The 19,996-nt window shown below is 38.3% G+C and overlaps 1 protein-coding gene across 2 annotated transcripts in view; it reads left to right on the forward strand.

Moving 5' to 3' along the window:
* RFTN1 (raftlin, lipid raft linker 1) overlaps positions 1 to 19,996 on the forward strand; it is a 97,665-nt gene that overhangs the window by 25,087 nt on the left and 52,582 nt on the right. For both annotated transcript variants that reach the window (XM_064673670.1, XM_064673660.1), the window contains exon 3: positions 15,271 to 15,457. In XM_064673670.1, the coding sequence (XP_064529740.1) occupies positions 15,271 to 15,457 (187 nt within the window). The remainder of the gene's footprint in view (positions 1 to 15,270; positions 15,458 to 19,996) is intronic.

Consider the following 19,996-nt stretch of genomic DNA (forward strand, 5'->3'; position numbering starts at 1 on the left):
TGGGGAGAAGTGAAAGTGTCTTCAAAGTGACGTGGACTGTCATATGATTAGAAGTTAGAGCCGTGTGAGGTTGCTTGTGACCTCTCTTTGGGTTGCTTTATTAGGAACAGTAAGAAAACGGTATTAGCGAGGGCATAGAGGCACTGTGCTTCGTGTTCCTTCACAGGTTTGCCCCTGAGGTACTTCCTGTGCTAGCAGGAGCTGACAGGAGTAACAGCCAACAGTTCTGTTGTGTGCTCACCGTGAATATGCATCGTCACACATCACTGTGCCTCCTGTAACGGGTATTTTCTGTTCCTCGTAAAGGGGACTGAGAAAGTCATCTGTTTATTTGCCTCTGTATTTTATTATTTAGTCAGTAAGAATGTGCATTTATGGAATTAAGGTTTTCATGTCACTAACCCGAAAGGGAACCTTCCAGGGGGTAAGGGAAGTCTTCAGTCTTAAGATGGTCTGCGTAATGCTTTTTAATTACCACCTTCATATCATAAAAGAATTCTGTCCCTGTTGGAGAGGACATCTGTTACATCTTTATTGCATATACTTACTACTTTGGGATTAGATTATATTAACTTCATTAACTTATTCCTTAACATCTTTGAAGGTAAGGTGTCCCTGGTTCTTTCCTTTTCATTTCCAATAAGTGTTTTCATTGAAGCACTTTTTCTGATGGAACAACACTGATAAAACAATGCCTTCTCATAAACACTTGGAGAAATATTCTGCTGCTCTTTGCAAAGAAAATTGCAACAAAAAACATTTTTTTGCAAAATTAAAAAAATAAAAAATATAATTTGTCTTTTGTTGTTCCATTGTAATGATGCTTGAATTTGTGGCCATTTTCCCATGACCCATATTAAACAATGGATTTGCATGCTATCATTATTACTGTGTGGGAATTCTTCATTTGAAAACAGAAACTGGCCACATTTTTCTGAAACGAGGGAGTAGGAGTTCAGATTCTGGGGAGTGACAGGAAAATTTGCTCTAAGCAAAAAAAGCAGGGTTTTTTTGCCAAGAAAAACTTTTTTCTTCAGTAAATCCATCACCCATGCTCTAGCAGACTTGCTTAAAAAAACAAAACAGTACTTTTGGGAAGTGCTTTGTTAACTTTTAACAGCCTTTTCCACTACTCTTTGGCTTTCAATCAAGCGTTCTTGCCAAGTTGAAGTGATGTGGTGTGTTTGGCAGTGACATATACTGCTTTTAGGTGCCAGTGGTGAACTATTGCTTGCTAGTCGTTTTCAATATTCTGTGAAAGCCTTATCACTGTTAAATACAGTCTTAGAGGTGTTACAGAAGGCAATATCCCATAATACCTTTTGCAGGATTTTCTTTCGAGGTCCTTGTTTTTGAGGGATTTTTTTTTTTTTGGAGCGTTTGTAGGTGGTAGTGTGATGGATTTTTCTGTTTTGTTTCTGAACTGGTTTCCTAGGGAAACGAGAGTTAAAAAAGGCTCACAGTCTGTCTGTCTCATTCCTCCAAATAATTATAACTGCACAATTTCAGAGCAATTTGTGAGAAATTTTTAAAGACAATTAGGCTTCTCCTAGTTTCATGGAAACTGGCAGAAGACAGAGACCTCTATTAGTCAGGGAAAGGCAAGGAAAACCAAGATGTGCACACTCTCCCTGGTAACAGCTCGCTGTCCAGTGAGCCAGTGCATTGCTCCAATGTAGCCATATATCGCTGTTTCTCATCATTATGAGGAATCCAAGAGGTGGGAAGAAAAAAAAAAAAGAGAAGTTTGAGGCTGTGGCAGCGAGGTTGAAGAACAAAAGCCTTGTCAGTGGGAATCTCTCTTCATTAGCTAATGGAAAAAACTTGCACAGGAATTTGTAGAATAGCACTACAAACAGACTTTATTCTAGTGATACAGTTAGCAAAAAATCAGCAAGTGTTTTATCTAGTACTGATTTTAATCATGTCTTTAAACACCTTTGTGTACCACTTGGTAGATGCAATAACATCTTGACTGTAAAGCAGGTCTTCTTTGCATAGCTAGAACTCTCCCTTACCTCATTGTGCAATTGCTTAATTCATGCGATTGCCTGATCTGTTGTGAAGTAACTGATCCATTTGGTGGGTCCAGCTTTATATCTTCTGGAATTAGTTTTAGTTTATATGGTCATCTGAAAATCATAGATGGGTTAATACATGGCTCTTCCATATGCCAAATTAATCAGGAACCATTGGAGAAATTGCTTGATAGGGATTTCTGCTGCCCTGTATTTTCACGTGTTCTCATGCAAATCTTTGCACATTAAGCATGTCGTGGGTTTCCTGTGACAATTTTAAACTGTAAGGATTTGGACCACAAGATCTTCCTCTTCAGCTCTGTTTTACTGGAAATATCAGAAAAGCTTTAGTTTCAGCTGGATTGCTCCCTTTGATGCTGTGAGGTAGCTGAGATCTCTAAATACTGCTCACCAGTGGCACTGAGGGCAAGACTTGTGAGGGTGGTATGAGGTCTGCTGTCACAGTAGAATTTTGATCTTGCTTTTGTACAGACACAGACTCTTCACATGAAATTCTTATACCCTAACAGAGGTATTCTTACAGTTTACAGTGGTAGGATTACAGTTCTGTTACCAGTAGAAAAAAAAGTAAAAGTGTTGGGCAGGAAAGCTGAGAGGAATAGTAAATACTTTTTGGAGAATGTTTTGCATTTGGTTTTTCATTCCAGTTCCCCAGACAGACCTACCGAATGGAAACTAAGCCAGATCTAATTTGCTTTTATTCCTTTTTAAAATTTGGTGTTTTTCTGAAAATTTTGATGGAGTTAGATGGCTCAGTTTTGTTTCTGTTTATAATCTAACAACTGTGTTGTGTTGTGGGTCTTGTATAGGTGTCCACAGAAGTGTTTGTCTTAGAATCACTACAGGATAATGTGTTTAAAAAAAATCCAAATGCATTAAAATGCCCTTTCCTCTGAATTTAGTTTACCTGCCTCTGAATATCTCTGTTTATACTGAATTTAATCATGTAGCATTCTCTTACCTAACTTTCTTTTTCAAGCATAACTAAACATGGTGCCAATATCTAATTGAGAATACACCTTCAAGTAACACTGCTTGGTTAGTTCTATGATGTATTCTACATTTTTGGCTGCTTTTTTCATTTATTTAGTTTTGCCAGTAAAGCTGAAAACAGTTTAAGAGACATTTATGAAACATTGTAACATTGTCCAAATAGGGGAGTTTGATTTAATGGAGGCCAAAAAGAACACTGAGAAGTTACACTTTATGTTACCTTCCAAAGGAAAAACACATATAATTTGGAAGTGTGTTCTCTTTATCTAAAAAATGTAACAATTCAAGCCAGGAAAAAGATAAAAAGATGGAAGTTACAATGGTACTTATTCTAATTTAAAATATTAAGTGCTTAGTGTCTGCCACTCCCTTTTGAAGAAAAGGAATATTATTGTTTGATGCAGCCAAGAAATGAGAACATATGAAATAGGGCAATATATGGACTTTGATGACACGACTGGAAAAAATCTTTTTTTAGCTTTAAAAAAAAATCAAACAAACTTGTCATGCAGTATCATCCTAAGTAAGATTTTACAAGAAAGACTGAAACACCTATTAGAAGGGGCAAATACATATGAAACACTGGAGATATAAAGTGAAAAGAAACAGAAAACAGCAGGTAACATTTGAATAAAGCCTTCAAGCATTCCTAAAGCTATCTGTCCTTTTCCATGTATATAATGCAAAGTGTTATGTATAAAATATATACAGGCGTGACCTGCCAAGAGGATTTTGGTTTCCCTGGAGACTATCAGTTCTCTGTTGCACAGGTTGGCTTGGGGAATAAGAGCTATCTTGATAAATCTTAACCTTTCTTCCTGAGGTTATTTGATATGTCAGTAAATTTAGATCTTTGTGCTGAAGGCTGAATTTATAAAATTCAAATTTTTAAAATGTTCTATCTAATTTCCAGTTATTGAACTGGGGGAAAAAGGCCACCTTTATTGTAATACTTTGATGGCAATTTTATCTTCTTGTTTGTCTGAGTTGTATCAAGTCTTTGATTTTAATCACAATTATCAGTGTTTCATGAAAAACATGCATCAGATCATAGTGAATGTATTCAGCCATATTTACCACTGTGTTGACTTCCTTCTCCTCCCTTTTCCTTAAATGTTTGAAATCCTCGTGTCATTTTTCAGTTTGAAAACTAGGCTTCAGCGAGATTTATAGTTATTAACTATCTTCTGAGTATGGAAAAAAATCTCATGTAATGAACGTGAGCTACTTCGTTCACCTCTGCTTGATTAGAATTAAAAACGGTCATGTAAAGGTTGTTCTCAGTTGGTTTGGATGGAAATATGTAGATTGATATGTGGAGCTTTCTGCTTTTTAACTCCTTAAAGAATCAGCACATGCAGCATTTTATTAACAATAGGATATAGTGATTTGAAAAGCTAAGAAGTGCTAAAAATTCCATTTCAAAGGATATTTTTCTCATCTAGCAAAGTATACTGTAAAAAGAATACATTCTGCATGACTTGAAACTTATTAAAGTAGGCATTTTTTCTGCTCTTCTGAGGATATTATCTATGCTTTTTATGTGTTTTTTTTACTGCAATGTAAGTTTGCTTTTTTGTGAAATTTGCAAAGAAACCAGCGTTACTTCTTTGTTATATTCTGCAGAATCTGCAAAGGAAAATTTGCCAGAAATATGGAAAGAACATTGAAGTGAAGCAGAGAGAAGGAGAGGAAAAGGAAAAGGAAAGGGTTATGCCATGAGGGAAAACCAAAATACATATATAAAAGTGTGTGAGGGAGGGAGTGAAAGGATTCTGTAGGCTGCAGGGTTAGCTGTGAAAATTGGTAGTGTTAGTATTGCTTCTAAGAAAAATGGCTAGCACATTAGCTGGAGAGGGGTCAAAGCAGAAAAAAGCTGCATCAGCCCTCCAAATTTTATGATGCCACCAAGTTCTAAGATATCAGAAGGTCTCTTTAGTAAGTTGTACTGTTTTTTAGCTCCTTGAGTAGCTCCCCTTTCCCTCCCTTTTAAAGTATTTGATTACTGGCTACTTGCTGTGAGAGACATGACTTGCTGCACCACTGGTGGAAGTGATGGGAAATCCTATTTCACTACTTCTTAAGCTGTTAAAATGAACAGCATGCAGTGTTTGACTTTGACAGGTAAAGTTATTGGCATCAGAAGATTCATTTGGTGTCTAAAGGCTTTAGGACAGGGAACCAGTACTTTTTTGGGCAGTGGAAATACATGTCAATTAACATGCTGGCCCTTCCTGTAGTTCAGAATTAACCCCTTCTCTCTTGTGTAATTCAATGTGATTCTTGTCTTTTGGAGCTTACACAGTTAACAAGTCTGCATGAATAAAATGTTGCAACTTTGAACACTTTCTGCTTTTGGTTGGGCATAATTGGAGTTTTCTTGAATTTGTGAAATGTAAATTATCTGTCTTTATTGTCTCTGTGTTTAGTCTGCATCAATTTAGGAAGTACAGGCAAGCAGGAGAGAGGGACAGATTAAAACCCCAGTATTCCAAAGAGCTGCTCAAGTACAGAAGGGATAGTAGGATTTGCTTGTTTTTTTCTGTGCACACTTTAAATGAGAAGTCCTTCCCCCTTTTCAGCTTCTTTTATTTTGTTTTTTGCACAGTAATTAACCCTTTTTGCCTTGAGTAGGTAGTCTTAATTTTTCCCATTTTGCATAATTCTGCCCACAAGCTAATGGATATAAGATGTGAGTCATTTAAGAAGTGCTTGTTAATTTAGGTAACTAAATGTGTTTAGTGATTGTTTCTTAACTTAGTGGAGGTGATAGCCTGGGTGTTTCCTTTTTTCTGAGACACCAGAAATAAAACTGCCCCCTGTATAATCACATCATGTTTGTGGCAAATGTATGCAGTTCTTTAGGTATTTATCTTATGCTTGCAAGGCACAGAAATGAAACTTTACCTGGACAACAAGCAAGATAACTCACAGATGCAATGAGGTAAGACAACACAATTGATCAGACAACTTCATCTAATCTCATTACATCTGTGAGTTATCTTAATACTTTCTCAGTTTGACTGATGCATGTGTCTGCTCTTTCCTAAAGGAAAGAAAAAAATGTTGGTGTACGTCTGTATGTGTACATACATACACATATAGGCACAAATATAGTATGCTTACATACATATATGTACACATTTCTATATACTTACATGCTTTCAAAGGGTATATATGCAGTTTCACAATCTTTCTGCAGAATTTTTCCCCTCTACCTTCTTAAGATACAGCACTTTGCTTTGGAATATTTCTAAGTTCCTTTATTACATTTTCACTAAAAGTAAACACTAGGAGCTTATTGAACAGCCATCCTTCATTTATGAAGAAGTGATTACTCCTGCATATTCATCCTTACTTTCTTATATGGGGACATTTATTGTATTTGCCTTGAAGATTGAAAGCAAAAGCACTGAAAACGTCATTTAGCATAACTAAAAAAAAATCAATGTGTTATATTAACACCCAGTGTCTTGCCTCTGGCGACAGCTTGAAGAGTGGTGCACCAAGACTATATGCCCTCTCTTTGAAATTAAGGAACCTCAGGGAAACTCAGGCTCTATTCAGAAGGAAAAAAGACAGCTTGTGTAGTTGTTACTCCAAAAGCTTGAGCTATTAGCTCATTAAATTCTAGCATTAGTGTGTTTCAGGTAATTCAAGCTGCGTGATAGTGTCAGAAGTACCATATGTTTTCTGCTATGTTGGTCATACTGCTTTACTATTTGTTTGGTGGGTTTTGGTTTGGTAACAGTTACTTGGAATTCCTCACAAAACTTGCCAGAAATCTGTTTACTGCTTTGTGTTCTTTAAGTTGCATTATTAGTGGGTTTGCCTTTATTTTCATTAAAAGTGCTCTGATTCTCTGGTAGGTTTGTGTTGTTGTCATTGACAAAAAACTATTTGTGGGTTGAATGAGGAAACAGTAGTTAAGTGAGAGTTACATGACTGCATTGTTCTGCCACACAAATGATTGGTGCTATGTGAGAGAGTTCCTTAGTGCTTGTAACAAAAAATGAGAAGTTTGCAACAGATGCCTTAATATTTTTTTGTTAGAGATTGACACTGATTGGGAGTAACCTTTTCTCAGAATCAGTGTATAAGTGTTTCAATAATACTGAAGCAACACTTTACTTTCTACTCTCTGGAGTAACAAATTGGCCTTACCAAGCCTTAATAGTTGGAAAGGATGATGATCTGGATTCCTTCAGCTGTTCTAAACTAACTGCTGAATAAGTCAGTGAAAAGTACCTTAAAAACTTCCTTATTTATAGTACAGAGAGGAGATCTTTTCCAGTCTGTGCTGCATTATTAGACAAAATCCAACACTTCACAATAGATTGTTGCCTTGCACCTTCCTCCAGGTGAATTCTGATGTTCACCCAGCTCTCTGCGAGGAGCTGTGGTACTGGTACGTTCAGCCCTCAGGGCCTGCACAGAGAAACCCAGGGATTTTGGCAAACCAAAAAGAGGCCTGACAGGATGGTCCTTCATTTAGCAGTCAGCGTTCAGCTTGCCGGCACAAACTGCTTACAGCACTACTGGTTTGTTTGTGTATCCTAATTGTGACTCTCTCACTGCAATTCTACCTTCCAAAAAGAAATCACAGTTCCAGTAATACAGGTAATTCCAAAGTTTCAAGCGAAGTGGAAATTCATAGAACCACTGGAAAAAATGTGCTTGTTTAACCACTCTGATCATGTAAAACATGCATACATCACTTTTAAATTGCTGAACATTATCCAAATTAAAAACTTTGCTGCAATTGACGTGTTCCTACAAAATGTTTTAATGTAGGTGAAACTGCATCTTTTGACAGTAAACTTTCTAGTTAAATTTCTTTGGCTGGCCCTGATACAAAGACAGGGTTTTGCTCTTCTAGAACTTAGTCTGCTGTAGATTTATTTAAATTAGATTAAAGTTGCTGGAAAGGAATTAATGTTAAATTAAGAATCAGCAATCCTCATGCTAAATAGAGGAAATGTGCTTGCTTTGCAATTCTACAGAATGATCAGGGCTGTTACAAACAGTCACAAACGTGCTTGGGAAGTGCCCTGTGTGAAAACATGGGAATTTTTCTGGACTTGAGCCAGGTTCATGTGTCTGCTCACACACATGCTCATTGATATACTATCTTCCCGCATTATTATCTCCATTCGTTGTTGCTATTTAGTTTCCTGCCAGCAGACATGCAATCACGACAGCCTTGGTGGGATGTGTGAGGCGCAACAGAGCAAGATAATGCTATTTTCCATGAAGCAGTCACTAAAGGCAGGAGGTAAATAGCCAGATCTATTATAAAGCCCTGCAGGGCATCAGTGGATGGTGTTGCTGTATGACCATAATTTTGATCGTACCTTGTTTTTGTCTTACATGCTCATTGCTAGATTTGTTAAGGACTGTAAATTCTAACACCAGGACACTATTCAGGGTCTTTCAGGTGGTCTCCAATGTGCTCTGCAGAGTACAGGGGGGAGATTTGGGTGCTTTGGAAGGACAGCAGCAAAAAATTCATGCTGTGTAGGGGAGGTGGGTGGAAGTAGTGAGTAGCGTGTTTGAATGTTTGCTTCTTTATAGCTCACTTGAGCCCTGCTCAAGTTCGAGTATGTGGCTTTGAGCCCACAGTGGGGAGAGGGAGAGCTGTGCTGAGGTTGCCGCTGTGGCCCTCCTGTCAGCCACCTCCCTCTTCTGAGGAACGCTCCATAAGCCCTAAGCTCTCCTGGGGAGATGAAGTTCTTTTCCTGAGTCACCCGAAGCATCTCTAGGTTTGTAGAAGGGCCTGCAAGTCTTTGTGGTGCTGGATGGAGGAGGTTCCAGGAGGAGTACAAGTGACTGTAGTTCACTGGCTGTGAGTGCCTTGAACTGGAGTGGCTCACAGGAATGACAATGGATTGGGAAATAGTCTCAAACTGTGTTTTGAAAAAGAGAACAGTTAGGACTGTATTTCCTGAAGAGTCTGAGCCTGCTGATGTGTGTTAGGCCTGGTCAAATGACACAGAGTGCAAGTGGGCAGATGATACCAGGCTGAGTGGTGCAGTTGGCACACCTGAGGGTTGGGATGCCCCTCGAGGACAAGCTCAAGGAGTGAACCTCATGAGGTTCAACAAGGCCAAGTGCGAAGTCTCACACTTGAGTCAGGGCCGTCCCAGGTATCAGTAAAGGCTGGGGAGTGAAGGGATTTGATAGCAGCCCTGCTGAGGACTTGGGGGTGCTGGTGGATGAAAAACTGCACGTGACCCAGCAATGTGTCCTCACAGTCCAGAAATCCAACCATATCCTGGGCTGCATCCAATGCAGCGTGGCCAGCAGGTCAAGGGAGGTGATTCTGACCCTCGACTCTGCTCTGGAGAGACCCCACCCGCATCCAGCTCTGGGGCCCTCAGCACAGGAAAGACGTGGACCTGTTGGAGTGGGTCCAGATAAGGGCTACAGAGTGATCACAGGGCTGGAGCATGTCTCATATGAGGAAAGACTGAGAGAGTTGGGGTTTTCCAGCCTGGAGAAGAGAAGGCCCTGAGATGACCTTATTGCAGCTTTTCAGTACTGAAAGGAGGTTTATAAGAAAGATGGAGACGAACGTTTTAGAGTCGAGTCTGCTGCGATAGGACAAGGTGTAATGGTTTAAAACTAAAAAGATTTAGATTGGACTTCAGGGAGAAATTTTTACGATGAGGATGGTGAAGTACTGGAACAGGTTTCGCAGAGCAGTGGTGGATGCCCCATCCCTAGAAATGTCAGGTGGGTCAGGTAGGATGGGACTCTGAGCAACGTGATCTAGTTGAAGATGTCCATGCGCCTTGCAGTGGGAACTGGACTATATGATCTTTAAAGGTCCTTCCAACCCAAACTATTCTATGATTCTATGAAATAGGAGTAATGTGCATGCAGCTACCGGGTAACTGAGTTGCTGCGTCGCTTGATAGTGTGGGTCCATTGAGTTTGCCAGTCTGTCTTTTGTTTCAGACCCCATTGCACATCACATCTTGGGCAAAGTGCTTTCTTCTGTACCCAGTATAGACAGAGAATGTGTACAATCTATGTACACACCAATTTGATCTGTGGTTGTTTTAATGCAAAGGCGGGGGGTTGGAACTAGATGACTTTTAAGGTCCCTTCTGACCTAAGCCGCTTCTATGAAAAGGCTTATTCTATGAAAAAGGCTTATTTGATGTTTTTTAATACATTGAGGAACATGAAAAATGCAGATGAACGTGAAAACTTAAAAAGGGAACAAAAAATAGTTAAAAGGAGTCCCCATCATTTTTGTGAAACATTTTCATGTGTAATGTGAACTGTCACTAAGGGTTCCCTCTGCCTTTAACAGCTGTGACTGGAATAAGAGCCTAAAAGCTTAATCAGAAAAACATGTTAAAAAATGAAGACCAAAAAATCCCAACACTTAATTTGTTTTGTTGGAGCAAGCAAACTAAGCAAATCTTACAAGATAGTAGATACACAGGATAATAGAAATTTAGAGTAGAACTGTATACTTGTCCTTTTAAATAAAATATTAAGGATGAGAGCACTGATAAACTAAGACACAGATTTGATCCTGAATTTGACCACTTCAGTAAAGAGAAATTAAATAAATGCCATTTTGGCATTTAACATTTTAGTTTTTCTGGCGCATAGCTATCATTCAACTAAAAGGAAATTAAAAAACGAGTTTGTTTTATCTTTGTCTTAAATGTAACTATAAAGAAAAGGAAGTTGCTGCTTATCAAAGAGAATAGAGTTAAAAGCATCTAATTCTGTTGAGTATATATTATATAAAGATGTGCTGTCCTTGATTGTTGTCACTAAGCATGGGCTAATAGGTGAATCCAGGCATTATTTTATAAAGCATAGCAAACCTTTCTTACTTCAAAGTGTCAGTTTATAGCATCTCAAAGGTACCCAGATCTGTTGTTTTAATACAGAAAAAGCAGCCTACTTTTTGTAGACAGTTGCTGTAATTGTCTTTTCTCTTAATATCTGATTGGGATACATCTACCTCTTTAGCGTGGACTGTAGCACAATTGTCAGAGGTCATATGAGATGCTTCAGTTTGAGGCTGGTCAGTGGCTGTTTGATTTCTGTGGGAGGAGCCCTGGATGATCCACTGGGAAGGAAAGAGGAGCTTCTTTAACACAGGAGGAACAAGTTCTCTTCAATGCCTGTCACCCCAATCATATTTCTCAGCCTGCTCTCAGTCCCTCAGGATCCCTGTGGTAGATTGTGCCTCCTTTCCCTGTTTCCCATAAATTGCTTTTTGGAGTTGCAGAGATGACCCCTTTCATATATACATGACACAACCTGTAAATTTTTATGGAAACTCACTCCTTTTATTGATTTTTCTGTGGTAAGATGAGGACAGTGTGAGTGTTTCGTCAGGTTTTTCCATTAGCAGCAAAGAATACACAAGTCCTTACACCCAGGAAAGTCACCTTATGAATATCAGTTGTATAACACAAACTTTGTTTCTTTTTGAAGGATCTCTAAGTTGTAGTTCTCTGTGTGTATCTGAGCATTGCTGGAAGTGTTTTCAGCTTCAATTATCAATCAGGCAACAAACTAATTTGCCTGGTAATCAGTTCCAGAAACAGCAAGCACTACTATTTCCACTTTCAGCCTTAGCCAAAATGAAAAACACCGCCTCTGTCATTTACGAGTTTCTTACAGGCTCATCTAGATGTAGACAGGGTAAACAAAGGAATCTTTTGAGGTCAAGATGTGAAGTGCAACAATAAATAGGGAAACATGGACCAGAATGTAAAACTGTGAGCTAACTGTGGTTCAAGAGCAGCAAGGAGGCTGCTGAAAGAAGTCAGCATTATCTTTTGGCAACATAGAGGCTTATAAGCAGTGGAGTTACACAAGATTTTATTTATTATTTCTTTTGCTCTTTTACCTTATGCAAGTCCCTGTTGTACACAATTTTCATTTTCCTTTTACTTCCCAAAGTGGCATGATTAGAATTCTCTTTAAGAACTAAACCAAATGTTTCAATGGTTTTTACTGGAAGCTGTGTAAGGTTTTCTGAAAATGTTAGCATTTTTCTAAGTTAAAGTAAGGAAAAATCAGATTGACAACTGATTTCATAAATTAGGTGTTTTCAAGTAGGTCAAACTTACAGGTATGCACCTTAGAGGAATTAGCTGAAGAAATAATTGAAAGCTTACCATTTGGACTAAAGAATGTTGAAGGATGAATGCAACTCTCTGGGAAAGTGTGATGTCCTTTTCTAACCTACCTTTAAAGAGAATTATATGATTGTTAGCCCAGCTTAATGCCTAGAAAGATACTGGAAGAAATATCTTACTTATAAAATGACCAGAGGATGATGAGTAGCAGTGATTTCTGGAGAGGAATCTGCATCACACAAACCAGTCATAGAATAACAAGAATGCACAGCACAGGTCTGTAGACTCAGGAAATTCATGTAGACTTTGTGGGCATCAGCTGTGTAACAGGAACTGTCTTTTCTCTCCAAAAGATCTCTAGTCCAAGGAGAAATTAGCAATAGTTTGGCATCAGCCCATAAAGATATATTAACTGTAAAGCTTAAAATAGTTCTGTTCAGAGTCTGTTAAAATTCATAATTTGAATTAATTATTCTGACAATAGACTACTGAGTGTGTTTATTGAGTTTTGCCAACCTGAGAAGTACTGTTTGCTCTAGAAATCAGAATCCAGAATGGCCCTTGAAAAGTGAAAGAAAAAAACCGAAATTCACTAAGGGCTGGGATATTTGGCCACTGTTGTGGGGAAAATAATTTCCTTTCCCCCTCACAATGATGTAATCTGACATGAGATGTAATAAATGTTAAAGAGCTTTTCTGTGCTACGAAGCAGTGATGAGACTTATACTGGATTGCTGTGATGAAGCTCACATACTATACCTGAAGAAAAATGTGGACCAATTTAAGAGAATGAGGAGAAAACCATCAAAAGTTATTTAGAAATACCGAAAACACAAAAGAACAAGAACATTGAAAGGACCAAGTTTATACAGTCTAAAGAAAGTAAGATTAAGGCATGACAGGTTTTAGGAATTATAAAATGCTGCTGCAGAAAAGAAATACTCTAGTGGGGAAGTAGCAATCTTGAATTTCGGAGAGGGAAATTTAGGCCAGGTGCTAGGAAAAGGTTTGGAGTAGTTAGAATAGAGAAGTGCTGAAACATGACTTACGGGGCTTGTGGAGTCTCCATTACTAAACGTTTTTAAAAATAGATGAGAAAAACTGTGAGAAATAGCTAAACTAGGACTGATCCTGCCTCTAGGTAATAGGATGAACCAGCTGGATGATCCCACCCATTTCTTATTTTCTATTACCTTTCTTTTTTAATCAAGTGACATCCCAAGGCTCCAATTACATGCATTTTCACACTTTCTGCTCATGTTTAGCTTTTAGGAGGAAGCAATCACTCTCCCGTGTTAATGACTAGACTTTCTACTAATTTTACCAAGGTATCCTCAGAAGAATCCTGATACTATGTACATATGCAAGGCAAGCATCTATTTTCATAGATGATTGCTAAAAATTGGAGCACTATTACCAGAATTAACATTACTGAGTAGTGTTTAGTCATTCCATTGTATTCAAGTAAAGCCCTCATTTAGAAAGGTATTCTGATTTTCTTATTTTTTTAATTAATTGAATTATTTGCAGTGTAGTCAAAGATATTTGGAGTCTCTGAGCCACAGGAGGGCAAATGGAGTTCTAACCTCTGGGTTTCCCCATTTTGATCCCCAGTAGGGTCCAGTAAGTAACAGTTGGTTTTATTACTATGCATTATTCATTGTGCCATCTCTTTTTATGACTCTGAAGTGATTTGTATGCTGCTGTAGAAGGTAGAGCCCTATTGTCTGTCAATGTACACGTAGCTTGGATCTCATTTTATTTGCAAAAATAATAAAAATTCTGCATCTTAAACTTCTGGTCGAAAAGTTCCATTATCCTCTTCTGGAACGTGGTCTTATATGAAGAAAAAAACATACCAAGCACATCTATTCTATTATTATTTAAATTATTCCTCTGTATTATTTGGTTTGAATATTTATTAGTTTTTTGATAACCTCTTAAATTATTCATAAAGAGTAGCCACATGGTTTGATGAAAAAAGCAGTACAATGAAACCTTATTTTGCATCGCTGGTGTCTTTCATACAAACTATTCTCCAGTGCTGGTTTTTTTCGTGACGGCCTGCAAGGTTCTGGGAACCCCTGCTGTGTTTGTTGCAACATCCCTTCCCCTTTCAGTGGGAAGGGAGGAACATCTCACCACCCTATATGCTCTCACATGGTTTATGGATGAAATAATAAATATCATCCAAGAGAGATGGAAATGAAGAGGCAAAGGTCAGGAAAGAAAGATGCTTTTTCACACAAGATATGAAAAACGTATGAAGAATTACTGACATAGAGAGGAAGAGAATAGAAAGATGTTTTAGGTGATTTATGGGGTTTTCTTCTGAAGCCCACAAGATTCCAATTGCTGAAGTATCTGTGTGTATGTCGAGTGTCTGATGGGAGTCAGCATCAAATACTTCACAGGAAGGCATAAAACCCTACAGTAAGCAGATTGGAAAAGGATTATTTTCATATACTGTGTCTCATCCTCGTCTCTGATATCGTATAGGTTTCCTTAAACCCTGAGGTGTAAGGTTTAGTGTCTGTTCTAAAAGGTTTCTCATCGCTGTAGGTATGCATTACTCTTAGCGTTCCTATTATAAATATAGCAACAAAGTGGTCTTCAGACATATTGGCAGACACTTGGTCTCATCAGCATTTTGCATCAGTGATCTATTAGTCTGATAATACAAATTTTGTGTAGATGGATGCTTCTCTTTATTGCTTTTGAATTTGACATGTTCTACCTTCACTGACTGTCTTTTTTCTCGTTTTGTATTTTTGACACACTCTCCTCTACTTGCACTACTATGACTGCTACTAAAACTTAAAATGTCTTTTGACCAACTGCCTTGTTTTTACTAAATTCTTCATTTCATCTCTGCCAGACTATGTAGTGAATTTGGCATTTTAACGTATCTATTTAATTGCACCAGTCTCTTGTGTAATACAAGTCCTTTGCCAAGACAGCCTGCCTAAAATCTGAAATACAAAATCGGAGTCAGGAAAGGTCGCTTTGGTGTTAATATTGTAGATCAGTGTGAAGCTTGCTTGACTCTGAAGAGCCTGAATTTTAAAATACATGATAGTCCAGTGTAGGATTATTGACCAATTTCTTTTTGTTTCCAGCTGAGCTGCCAGGATCATCTGCAATCAAGCTCTCCTCCTTGTGTGATCTTCCAGCTCAGCTGCAAGAATTGTACCAGCAGGGCTTTATCTTGGCTGCTGTCCACCCTTTTGTGCAACCAACTGATGAAAAAGAGAAAACTCCCCAGGAACAAATCTTCAGGGCTGTGCTTATCAAGAAAACAGAAAGGTAAAGCAGTTCCAGTGAACTGGGATAAAAATAGACAATGTGATTTCCCGCTGAGTTTTGACCTACATCAGGAAATTATAGCAGAGTTTACTGTGCAAGACATGATTTTTTTTTTTGTTTTCTTTTTTTTTTTTTTGGTGGGCTCGAATAGGCTTAACATGTTCTCCGTGTTTACAATTCGTCTGCAGTTTGGCAGACAACTCAGAGAATAACAAGTTGAAATATGCTCTGTATTTTGGGATGTGTTGTCATGAGAGGCAAACAAACAAGCCCTATGCCTGACAATTTGTGAGGATGGTCTCGTTGGTACCCTTTAAGAATTTATTAGATTAAGACAGAAGAAATGTTTGCTTAAAAAAGGCATATTTTGTGCTTAAACAGTTATGGTTAATGCAATTAATTTGAGAACTATAGTACTAATACATACTTCTCAAATTTATGTGTAGACTTTGGACCTTTCTTTCCTCTAAGCAGTTTCTTTTACATTTCTTTTACATGTTCTTTTACATTTTCAATCGGTGTGAACTCATCAAATAAAAAGATTGCTGTCCTGCTTTGTTCAGTTTCTTAAAATGTATTAAGAATATTTTACACAATCGAAGTCTGAAGATGAATGAAGGAATAGGAATTCTGTTCTTTTATGATTTAATGTGATTTTTAAAAAATCAAGAGAATGTGCTGCTAAATGCCCCAGAAGAAAATTAAAATGTGAATATTTGTAAACATAGGATTTTTACTTAATTATTTAAAATCTAATTTAATATTACCTGACCACTCACAACTCTGCAGCTACCTGTGTTGTTGCAGCCATTCTCCGTAGTTTCCCTACATTAGTTGCGTTCCCTGGTCCACCCCTTCTTAGAATGACAAATACTGAAGGCTTGGGGATAATTAAACCTCCCTTTGCCCATTGTAGTCCTGCTCTTTGTGCTGATGCTTTAAAGAAAGGATGCAGCTGTTTTAGACATCTCTTCAAAAACTAAACCATTCACCATTCAATTTGCTACAGCCTGGTAGCCACTTGGTAGTGGACAGGGTTAAACTTCAGTCTCTGACCCAAGGAAAAAGTTTTTCGTTCCATTAACAAATATATGTAGGCATTAGGTGTCACAGACAACCTGAGCTTCTAAACTAATTCTTAATTTACCTTGATTTTGATTTTATTAATGCAGAACTTCATGCTGGCTTGCCTGATATTATTGTTTAAAGGGTTTTCAGTTTTATGGTCAAAATGTAGGATGTTTGGCTGAACAGTGGACTTGTTGAGTAACATCAGGCTGAGCTTTCCTGGTTTTGGGGCCTTATTTTCTTTGCCTACAAAATACCTTGCTGCAAGTAATGAAAGTATTTACATGCACAAGTTTCCAATGTTAAGCAATCACTTAAGGACTTTTGTTGGTTTGGAGTCCAAGGGTTCAGCATCTTCCAGGTCTGAGCTCTGAAGACATATCACAGAAGAGCAGCATCCTTCCCAATGGGGCAATACAGTCTTCAAGCCAGAGCGCTCAGTGTGTCACTGCTGTCTCATGCTGTATCCAGTAGTTTGCATCTGTGCAGAACGACTGTGAAAGAGTACAAAATCTTAATTGCCTCCTCACTCACTTGGGTGCCAGTGGTTCATACACTTTAGACAGCTGTAAATGACTGTACAAAATTGAAGCCAGTAGAGAGTCTTGAACCAATTATATTTCCTTTTGCATTTGCACTCTGTTTCTTTGCATTCTCTTATCTGTCATTTCTGACTGCCTAGGGAAGTGGAAGAGACTTGGCGAAGCAGGAAAAAACAGACAAGTACCAGAAAGGGAAGTGACATCAGTTTGGTGTTCTATGTAGCTTAAACATTCTGGAGTTTGGCTAAGAGTGTGGGAGAAGCTGCTTCCTTAGTGTGTAGGTGCAATGAATGTTTGCATTGCCAGGTGCAATGAAGAGGGATGGGTGTTGCATAGATTTCAGATCTGGTCTCTGTGTGGCCTGTGTAGAGACCAGCTGTATTTGAACCATGAGTTCATGTCAGTCCACATGCAGCTGTGGAGAAAAAATGTGACAGTATGAAACAAAAAGACATACTGTCAATTTTTTTAACTAACCTTTCTCATCACACTGCTGATAATGATTAAATTACATTTTTTTCCACTGGGGACTGTCAGATGTCTTGTCATCGCTAGGCTGTCTCTGTATAAAACAGTTGAATTCTTGGGTAGAAGTTAGGTCTGCTTAGGATGGTTGTTGATCACATGAGTGTTTATATCTGTCATAGGACTTTAGGAGTACAAGTGGTTCAGCCACAGCTATAGAATCACTGGTAACATCATTTATGCTGTGAGGTACAGAGTGGTCCCCTTGGTGGTATGGTGTTTTTGGGGAATGAGTCAAGGAGTCATAAAAAACTCTGTACGTTGATGTGGGGCCCAACTTCAGGCTTCCTGGGTGCTTTCTGCAAAACACCTGAGGCTGTAGCTCCTTTCTTACTGCAGGTGTTTCAACACAGATGGCTCCAACACTGTACACCTCATCTGTCTGTTGTCTGTCAGATACCAGATGTGGTTTTCCACCTTTCTTATTTTTGTTGCCTGAACAAAACAGAAATGAAATTGTTGTATGAGTCCCTTTTTGATACAGTAATGTCAATTCTATGTGTACAGAGACAGAACTGAACATTTGAATTATTCTTCAGTCATTGTTGCATCCTTCTATGTCAGTTTTATGTTTTAAAATTAATACTGTTGACTTATACTCTGAGGACTTAGTTTTATACCTCTGCCTCTCCAAAGGTAGGAAGAGTCTATACTAGCTGCAACAGATGATGTGCATCAGGAACTCCATGCTGCTGCAGTCACTGAGTTGTGCAGTGCCTGAATTTGTTCAAGAATAAAATGGAAAAGGTAGTGCTGAGGTGTGTTGCGCATTAGAACTCATGGAAAAAGTACCTATTAGTGTTATTTATCCTATTTTGCCACTGTCCTATTGTCATGTAGTTTCAAAATAGTGTGTATTTGCAGCATCACTGTATGTTAAGGTGACTTTTAAAGTTACTTTGGGAGTTTTCTGTTTGATCTGTACTGGTTCCTCTGTGGCTGTGTTATGTTGACTGTGTAATCATTTCTGGTAAATAAGTAAGTAGGAGTTGTTCCTGCTGTAGGACATTTGAGGAGACACATTCCTAACATATATGGAAGCTGTACCTATTGAAAACCAAGGATTGACCCTTGGAAATGTTAGGGAAAATGTGGCAGATCTTTAAAAAGCAGTTGTCTGTTTTACTGTCTGTGCTGAGTTCTGAGATACTTGGGTTTCTTGGAGAAAACATGTTGTATAAATTATGCAAAGAAAAATCTTCAAGCCCAGGTTTTTACAGGGGTTTTTTTTCTGAATTTAGGCTCCAGGTATGAAGTATAGGCCATGCCCTGCTGGTTCACATTGATTCCACTTGAGAAAAGTAGATTCACACTGATTTACACTTGAAGACAAGAATCTCAGGAAAAGGAATATAAGGTGGTACCCTGGAGAGTGTGAACATGTGACAGCATGTCTGTGCTGGTGGAAGGGTCAGGGGATGGTTGGTGTATTTGGGAGGTTCTGGCTAACCAAGATAAGGACAGTAACATGTATGTTGCTTATGTTCCCCCTAAGAACAGAGATCGTTTGTTCTTTGTGTGTGTAGTAACCTTTTCTCCTTGCCCTTTTATTTCCATACTCACTGGTTTTTGACACAACAATCTCAGTGTAGGTGTCTTGTGCACGGTACTATTTTGGACAGCCTGTGGCTGTGGCAGGTAACCTGTTCCTGCAGAGAAATCTCAAAGTCAGTCCCTGAACAAAACTGTAACAAAACCATAGCACAAAGCTGCTGAAATTTGTTCCCAGCTTCCCCTAGTGTGATACCACTGCCTGGTATCTTTAAGTTTCAAAATTCAATGTCAGTTAAAATGTTTAATGTCCCTTTCTAAATACTGTGTACTGGAAAATAAGCTCCGTTCTCTCTCAGGAGAAAAGATACATGGTCTGGGCTCATAAACAGTCTGCTTACAATAGTTTTGACGTGTTTGCAGATGCTCCATCTTGCCTCAGTAGAAAAGCAAGGGATATAAATTGAATTCCAAGGAATTTATCTCCATTGTTCAACCTGTGTCTTAGGACATGCAATCTACAGGTTTTGCCTCCAGTCAGGGAAGCAATCAGCAGGGAAACAGTGCTGTGCAGAAGTAGATTAAGTAGTTTGATTTAAGAATAATTGTTTTAGAGTTTCTAAATGTTCTAAATGTTTTAAATTTGTATGTTTACCTCAAACAGCTTTGCAGCTGTTTTCCCTTTCTGAAAAATAATGAGGTGTCAGGTGTTGCAGAGGTTTACTTGATGAGATGATTCTGATTCTATTTTTGTAATTTCCCTATATCCATTAATCCTGTAATGCAAACTTTCATCACTTGGCTAACAAGAATTCTGTTTATCTGCAAAGGAATTTGACAGACTGAGTTCAAAAGTTTAATAGTAAACCAAGATTTTTACAGTTTCTTGGTTTTGCTGGTATTTCACTTCGGT

This window comes from Pseudopipra pipra, chromosome 1, assembly GCF_036250125.1.
Source record: "Pseudopipra pipra isolate bDixPip1 chromosome 1, bDixPip1.hap1, whole genome shotgun sequence".
In the NCBI taxonomy this organism is placed as follows: domain Eukaryota; kingdom Metazoa; phylum Chordata; class Aves; order Passeriformes; family Pipridae; genus Pseudopipra; species Pseudopipra pipra.